We start from the raw sequence: 8898 nt of genomic DNA on the forward strand, positions 1-8898 counted from the left end.
TTTTGAATTCTGTCGGGACGTCAGAGACATAAGCTAAGTATATATCTGCCGGGTAAGTATGTACAAAACTTTATTGTATACTAACAATATCATTTCATTTTGTCCAAATAAAATATCCTTCAGGTTATTTAAAGAAATTGTCTATCTTATGAGATATCTGAATTCTTTTAATATTTCATATATTTTGTCATGACAGTGCTTGTGTAATTTTCTGTAAAAATGTTATTTGCATTCCATTAGTTACAATTTGCAGTTGACAAATTTGTATAAAGTAGTATATATTTTTTCTGAGAAATTTAAATGCTTTGATTATTTACATGAAAGAGTTTTTTTATATATCTGATTTATTTCTTATTTCTTTCAGGAACTGTGTACACACATTGCCCCGGCACTTGCTTATAGGACAATCACAGCTGAGAAGAAAGTTTTATTAACAGTATGGATCTTACGTTCCAGAGAATCATATGGTGCAGTTTCGGAAAGATTTGATGTCAGTAAGGGCTTCCTTCATGGGATTTGTAGTTCAGTGTGTAGTGCTTTGGCAGCAATCCAGAAAGATTTCATTAAATTACCTGAACCACATGAATTTGATAGAATTGCTGATGGATTTTACCAGCGTTGTCAGTTTCCTGGAGTAGTTGGAGCAATAGGCTGTACTCACATTCCCATCCGGGAACCCTCAAAGAATACAGAATGGTTCATAAATAAAGAGGGATCTTTTAGTATTCAGTTGCAAGCGGTCTGTGATGATCAATTAAAGTTTCTTCATGTACATACAGGGTGCCCAGGATTATTAAATAATGCCCAAGTTTTCTTCGATAGTCCACTTTTTACTCGATTAGAAGATAATTATCTTCCTTCCACTAAACATCTTCTTGGTGATTGTTCTTATCCCTTGAAATTGTACTTACTTGTGCCTTTTGCTGAAACTGACGAAATGACAAATGAGCAAAAAAGGTTTAATGAAAACCTCGCATACACCCGTTCAGAAGTAGACCTTGCCGTTAAACTTCTGAAACAGAAATTTAAAAGGCTAAAGTTTCTTGATATTAAACAAGTGGATGATATGTCTAAAGTGATAAAAGCAGCGTGTGTACTTTATAACTTTATTCTATATAAAGAAAATATTGAGGACGATGTAAAAGAATTAGAACTAGTTGAGGGACAGGATGAATTTGAGGTGGACTTGGCTCCTGAACCTTATCCAGTGAATTCTGAGACAATTGAAAGTGCCCTTACCAAAAGATTGGCTATTGCAAATTCACCAATGAGCTTGCAGGAATGAAAATGGATAATGTTCGTGACTTATTTTAACTTTGAATGTAATTAACAGATGATTACTCCTGAACATCTGATTATTATTTTGAACTATTCTATAACTTTGAGTGTAATTAACAGATGATTACTCCTGAACATCTGATTATTATTTTGAACTATTCTATAACTTTGAGTTTTTTTTTATTGTTTACCGTTCATGAGTGTGTATTTGGAAAGCACTGGCATTATATTTACTTTTGCTCTACTATCCAGAATGATGCAGTATCACCTAAAATTAATTGGCCTTAGGTGAAGTACGTTTTAAGTCTTCATCATAAGTTAGTGTCCTTCATGGTAGGCAATCTCTTAACCCCATTAAGTCACAAATACAATTGTTTCCTCTACAATTCTATTTTGTTGTGTTCATGTTATTATCAGTAAGTTTTAATCATCACCTATTCAGTTGCAAACCATTACTTCTGAAAAAACCGGGACAGTGATACTGGTATTCTTACACTGCCAGACCTACAATTGTGTTGACAATTCTTAATATTCATTATGTTAAAATTTGAGTACTGTACATATGTCAGGGATGCCACAACTATTATCCAAAGATTGTGATATTGTATATAATTCATGTTTCAGACAATTTATAAAATGCTACAGTAATTTTATTCAGTGTGTACATAGTATTCTTTTCATGAATACCAAAAGACTAATTATTAAATGTATTTATAACAAATTTCTTTTGATTAGTAATGTTTTGTATATTTTGATCATAGCATTTATTTAGCCAAGTTATTAAAAGGCTAGTTATTTTCTGTAAGAGACCAACATAGATTTAATTACCATTTATTTTGTTGTTTTCATGAATATGGCACTTGGTAACTTTTGCTAAGAGAAGCAAAGGTACAACAGTCTTTTTCCCATAATTTTCTGTCGATTATATTTACTGTAAAATGCTTTTCTTTGGTAAAATATGTTGGTATGATAAGTTAATGAATAATTTCACTTGCTGCCTTATGAAAGGAAATACCCAAAGCCAAAGTTCATGGATATATTGGGTCAGTGAAACTTTACTGCTGGTGAAGAGAATAGGGGAGAGGTAATGGTAGGCTGAACCTTAATACATGATAGTATAAGGAAGTGAGATTTTGAATGGACCTTAATACATGATAGTATAAGGAAGTGAGATTTTGAATGGTAGAGTTAAAAAGAGAAACCCATAATCCATCTCCTATTATTCTACAGGCCACAGGACAGTGGTGGTCACTGTAACATGTGCTACAGCTGGCAGTGAATACCAAACCTCAACATGAATCTTGGTTCACCTACAAATACTGTAAAGGAGTAGGGGCTAATTTAGCTTCCTCAAAATGCCTTGACATGATTATTGTGCAGAAAACAGTATTAGTTTATTACTCACTACATACGGGTGAAATATAGTACATACATATTGGGGAAAAGGACTATGGAGATGACCATATTCATCACCTCCAACATCATGTGACACAAAGGGCCTTCCTGAAATTCCACTTGTCATGTCTTTCTTATACTCTTACTTCAGTTACTCTCCAAGTAAATCTAGGTCTTCCTTATATAATTACATAACACAAATTTCTTTATGCTTTGATACAATATAGCAATTCTGGATGTTTAATTTGATGTACCAACATCAAACAGAACGAAATATAATCTAGCAATAGCAGTGTGATGTTTCAATCAGGCTCACACAGACAATGTATGATGCAAATTTGATGGCAAATGAGTTGTGATTTCCAATATCAAAGCAACCTTAAATTTTCAGTACTATATTGCTCTCCATATTAGGAGAACCTTCACTAAATAAGAAACAATATACGTAGAAACCTTTTGTAAAGTGATACCAGTAAATTCCAGCAAGTATGCTTTCAGTGAAAACAAACTCGTGAATCAAGTTTGCTATCTTCTCTCAAGCTTGATGCAATTCAAGGGAGTCTTTCAATATATGAGAAACATCACTGAGACCTCTAAGAGTGATGCCAGCAGGTTCCATGACACGTGAGAGTTTGGTCTGCCATCTTTCTGTCAACATTTTTATAATTTTTTGTTTCAGCAAGAAATGTCAGGAACCTTTAGCTAACAAATCCCAGCAAGTATGTGAGCTGGGTAGGCAACTTAGTTTTTCAATATCATTTACCTTGCCAAAACTTGTAATCATAAATACAATGCACTGGTAGACTGGCTTCTCATAAGTTGTTTTTTTTTTTTTGCCCTAAATTATGTATGTAGAGAAAACAGTGAAATAGCTAACCTCATGTGACCTGATTAATTCCCAATACTAAACATTGTCAAAATACCAAAAGATCAGTAAAATATATACTGTATGATACCTGCAGAATAGAGAACAAACAAACAAAACTAGTGTTTTGAAGCAGCATTTTACAAAATAAATAATATAGTATAATCTCTTAATAACCAGCAATAAAAGCTTTACTGCAGGCAAAGGTCTTTACCATGCAGTGTACTTAGAAAATGAATCAATAAAGATGGCAAGTGATTAAGTGAAAGTATGGAAAGAATTACTACACTGATTTGAAAGGCTATAAATGCTGAAAATGTTTAATACTGTCATATAGGAATCAAAAGTCTTGGGAATTCCTGCAAACAATCGGATCCCTAAGGAGCATGCACAAGAATACCACTACTATACTTTTCTTTTATAACTTAGTTGGGGAGTAAGCCTACAAACTACGCACTGTGTTGTTGTTGTAGTTTGGGGGGTATGAAAGGTCTATGGAAGAGCCTAAAAAAGTTTGAAAAGTGTGTGTTGTTTTGAGTTAAAGGTACAGGAATTTCAGGATAGGATATCTTTGATTTACTTATTAGAATGAAAATGTAGTAAATAAAGTGCAAGTTAAACAGTACAGAAAAATTATTTTAATAAAATATAGCAAATTTGTTTTAATTTTCACTGGTGAAACAAGGCTATAAGTATTTGACCACAGATTTTAGCATGTTTTAATTTATTTGGTGCACTGAATTTAGGCTATATTTCTGTTAGATTATTTTGTGCTTCCACTTATAACTGATAGTATATAAACATATTTGTGTCGTTTTTATATGATCCTTGTTTTTTATACAAAAGTTTGCACGATCAGTGATTTTGGGAATTGTGGTTTACGTTTGAGCTGTATGACAGTGATATGTCTAGAAAAGCAAGTCTTAATCATTTACATGTTAGAGCAGAAAGTTGCTAAGGTGAAGAGTTTGGCCAGTTGACCTCTTGTTTATTGAAAATGCTCTTCTCTCAACTCCCAGACTGGTTTTAATACACCTCATAAAGGAATGACATTTATGACAAACATAAGGGTCTTCATTCATGATAATTCTTCCACTCAGGGTATATGTACTTTGATTCTTGGGAAAAATGCATCATTCTGGTGATTTAGCATAAGAAAATACGAGGTTATTACATATTGAGCATAAATATATTAAAATGTATATATATTGGGTACCTATGAGGAAACTTATTAGCTGTTGATTAGAAAAAGATGTTATAACTATTTTTATATTAGTAGTATATCTAAACAAAATGTGTATGTACGTACATGAATAAAGCTATGAAAATGTTTTAAAACAGAATCAATCAAATAAGAAACCCTAAATGAATTATTATATTTTGAACTGTAAGTTTAGATACTTGAAGTGAATATGTATATTAATTATTTATATTTTAATAGTCTAAGCAATTCTTTATTACTGAACTACTGAGAGCAAGAATGTGTTGTCAATTGTCTGAAACCCCCTTTGCATCAAGTAATCTAGTGACAGCATTACTGACTTTAAAAGTTATTATATTGTTTCCTTCCAATGAGTACAGTGGTACCTCGAGATACGAAATTAATCCGTTCCGAGGCGGCTTTCGTATCATGAGCTTTTCGTATCTTGAACTGCATTTTACATGTAAAATGGCTAATCCGTTCCAAGCCCTACAAAAACACCCCAGTAAATTTCATAATAAAACTAAATTGATCTATAAACAATGAAATACTACAACAATTTTGATCATTCAATACCTAACTTAATACATACTAGTACTAATATGTTCGTATACCTGTAAATAAAGTGTGTTAGTGTACATGGTATACAAGAAATACTGTACGTATATACGTACGTAAGTAGTAAAATGTGGAACCTTACCTTTCGAGTGAGGCTATCTCCAAAAGTGGCGACAGAGGAGGAGGACAAACGCCAGAAAACTTCTTATAGTACGTACACTTAACTTTATGAAACACATAAAAAAATGTCAGGAAACATAAACTAAACTTTACGAAACACATTAACAAAACTGTAACACTTTACAAAAAACTTAAAATTAAATTTTTTTTTTTGTCTTTATTTTTATTTTTTTTTTGCTTTTTTATACTACATTTTTTTTTTTTTTTTTTTTTTTACAAAATTTCAACGTTCTTCACCACTTTGGAATCAACTTTCTGTTTTTTCGTAGTATCACTTGGTTCTTCCTTTTTACTTACTCCTACTAAAGGCCTCTTTAGAAAATAACTATCCAAGGAAGATTGCTTCTGCCTGCTTTTCAAAATGCTCCTGAAACGACTCGGGCAAACGTCATCGAACTGTGCAAGCATACGACCTGTGTAAGCCTTTTTTGGGTATCTTTTCTCCTTAATTTCTGCCGTTGTCATAGGGTCGTCCTCCTCCTCCTCGCCGCTGCTAGAGAACTCCTCTTGAATGACGTTATGTTGCATGGCCTCCAACTCCTTCAGGTCATCCGTCGTAAGCTCCTCTTGGTGCTCCTCGAGAAGGTCATTGATGTTGTCCTCGTCGACGACCAGCCCCATGGACTTGCCAAGTGCAACGATCTCGTCAAGATCTGGTTGCGAAACAGTCTCAGGATCATAAACTGTTCCTGAATCTGCAGCACCAGCTTCGCCCATGTCGAATCCCTCAAAGTCTCGGGCGGATAAGGCATCAGGCCAGAGTTTCCTCCACAAAGAATTCAAGGTTCTCCTTGAAACCTCCTGCCAAGCTTGGTCGATGAGTCGGATGCATATCACAACATCGAAATGCTCCTTCCAAAATTCACGCAAGGTGAGTTTTGTGGTATCGGTGATGTCGAAACATCTCTTGAAAAGATGTTTCGTATACAGCTTCTTGAAGTTCGATATCACTTGCTGGTCCATGGGCTGGAGGAGAGGGGTGGTGTTAGGCAGAAGATAAAGAACCTTGATAAACGAATACTCCGCTAGGATATCTTCCTCTAGGCCAGGAGGGTGAGCAGGGGCATTGTCCAACAACAGCGGACATTTCAGAGGGAGGTGCTTCTCTTCCAAGAATTTCCTCACTGTTGGGCCAAAACACAGATTTACCCACTCGGTGAACAAAAGTCTCGTTACCCAGGCTTTCGCATTAGCCCTCCACATCACTGGAAGCTTCTCCTTAAGCACTTTGTGGGCGTTGAAGGCTCGAGGAGTCTCCGAATGATACACAAGTAGGAACTTCACCTTGCAATCCCCACTGGCGTTGGAACAAAGTGCAAGCGTAAGCCTCTTTCATAGGCTTATGCCCGGGTAGCTTCTTCTCTTCCTGCATGATGTACGTCCGACGAGGCATTTTTTTCCAAAAAAGGCCAGTCTCATCACAGTTGAAGACTTGCTGAGAACTGTAGCCTTCCTTGATTGTCATCTCGTTGAACGTCTTAATAAAGGCTTTGGCCGCTTTCGTGTCTGAGCTGGTCGCCTCTGCATGCCACACCACCGAATGGATGCCAGTCCATTTACGGAATTTTTCGAACCACCCATGAGAAGCCTTGAAGTCTGGGGTTGGCATCGATGTCCCTTCTCCTCCGTCGTCTTCGGCCTGAGCAATCAAATCGCCGAAAACCGCACTGGCCTTGTGGGAGATTGCCGTCTCCGTTATCGTATCGCCAGCGATTCTCTTTGTCTTTCATCCAGACAAAAAGCAGCCTTTCCATATCATCGTGCACGTGGCTCCTCATGCTGGACAAAATAGTCACGCCCTTGGAAGATGTAGCTGCTTTGATGGCATCCTTCTGCTTAAGGATGGTGCCTATTGTCGACGGATTTCGGCCGTATTCCTTGGCGATCACACTCAATCGCATACCAGCTTCATACTTCTTGATAATCTCCATCTTCGTTTCCAAAGAGAGCATCTTCTTACCGTGAATTTCAACTTTCTTGGGACCCATGACTACGTATATACTGTACGTAATTATGTTATGTAGTATGTATACGTATGTAATAAAGTTCTCACACAACACGATAAAGTATACTACGACGAAATCACTAACGAATTTACGTTAATAAACGAAATTGTATAGAATGAACAAATTCCGCGTGCTTACGATACCGATGATGCCACGAAGTGGCCGAAAAAGCATGCCGCTACGTAGAGCACGATGGGAGAGATGCTGACCAATAGGAGATCAGGATCTTATGGCAGTGACTAGCATCAGGAGCCAATGGGAGAGTGGGAGGATGGTGGCGAGTCTACTCAGTTGGCGGCGAGCAAGTTTTAAAATTATCGGTGGTCCGGGCGAATCTCGGACTTTACAGCAACAACCTTTCGTATCTTGAACAATTTTCGTATGTAGAGCCACAAAAATCTTCGTATTTGCTTTCGTATCTCGAGTTTTTTGTAAGTTGAGCTTTTCGTATGTCGAGGTGCCACTGTACTATATTAGTTTTCAGTTCATGTCCTGTATCACAGTGTAGTTCAATATTTTGAAATTAACTTCAGTATTTAGTGAATTCATCAATGTTTATGTCATGAATTAATTAACTTTTAATATAAATGCAGTAATGAACATTACTAGCAAGAGAAAAAAATTTTTCATGTTTAGCAGGATATACAGCAAAGTATTTCCAATAAAGAGAGAACAGTTACAGAGCTTAAAAAGAAGCAAGAATCAGACTAACACCTACTAATGTAACCCATAGCCTCTACTACAGTGTTCATGAAAATATATGAAGAAAATGTGTTCATCAATATCTTTAATTTAGTTACTTTAGTAGACTTGTAAGAAAAGATCTGAAATCCTTTGCCACCAGTTTACTGGAGCACTGTAAACGTTAAACAAATGTTAAATAAGGCAGTGGTCACTCCAGCCTTGCAAACTGTCAATTCGAATGACCATTCTGATGAAAGGAATTGTTTTCTCCAACCGGGACTGTCCATATTATGCTGCATTTCCCTAGTGTAACTTTGATACACCAAATCAATGATGTCTACTCCTAGCTGGCATAGATTTGAACCTTAGCCTTCCTGATTTGTTTAGGTCAGCAACAGTTGCTGAGTTGTCAATCATAATGCTATCTACTCATCCTTCCCAAAATGGAATTATGCTACTTTTACTGTATCTCCCATACATATTCTCTCTCTTCCATCTTTCTTTCCTTCATCTCCTAACAATTGTTTCATAGTGCAATCACAAGGTTTCCTCCTGTTACACCTTTTAACCCCTTTTCCCCCAATTTCCCCTTTTAGCACCGAATGACCTCGTAAGACCCAGTGCATTCCTACTTACTCATTTAATACAGTAATTGAGGTGCAGACACCATATTCTGGAGATGAGCATTTGTCACATGACAGTTTTACATAGTACATACATAATACGGGTAC

The 8898-nt window shown here is 36.2% G+C and overlaps 1 protein-coding gene across 1 annotated transcript; it reads left to right on the plus strand.

Annotated features, from left to right (window-relative positions):
• Positions 1–358: 358 nt before the first annotated feature.
• On the plus strand, positions 359–4856 carry LOC135216471 (putative nuclease HARBI1; the record flags this gene model as incomplete). The annotated part of the gene is made up of 1 exon (XM_064251840.1): positions 359–4856. A coding segment is annotated over one exon (927 nt), but the record flags the coding sequence as incomplete, so codon positions are not given.
• Between the last annotated feature and the right edge of the window lie 4042 nt (positions 4857–8898).

This window comes from Macrobrachium nipponense, chromosome 6 (assembly GCF_015104395.2).
Source record: "Macrobrachium nipponense isolate FS-2020 chromosome 6, ASM1510439v2, whole genome shotgun sequence".
Classification (NCBI taxonomy): Eukaryota; Metazoa; Arthropoda; class Malacostraca; order Decapoda; family Palaemonidae; genus Macrobrachium; species Macrobrachium nipponense.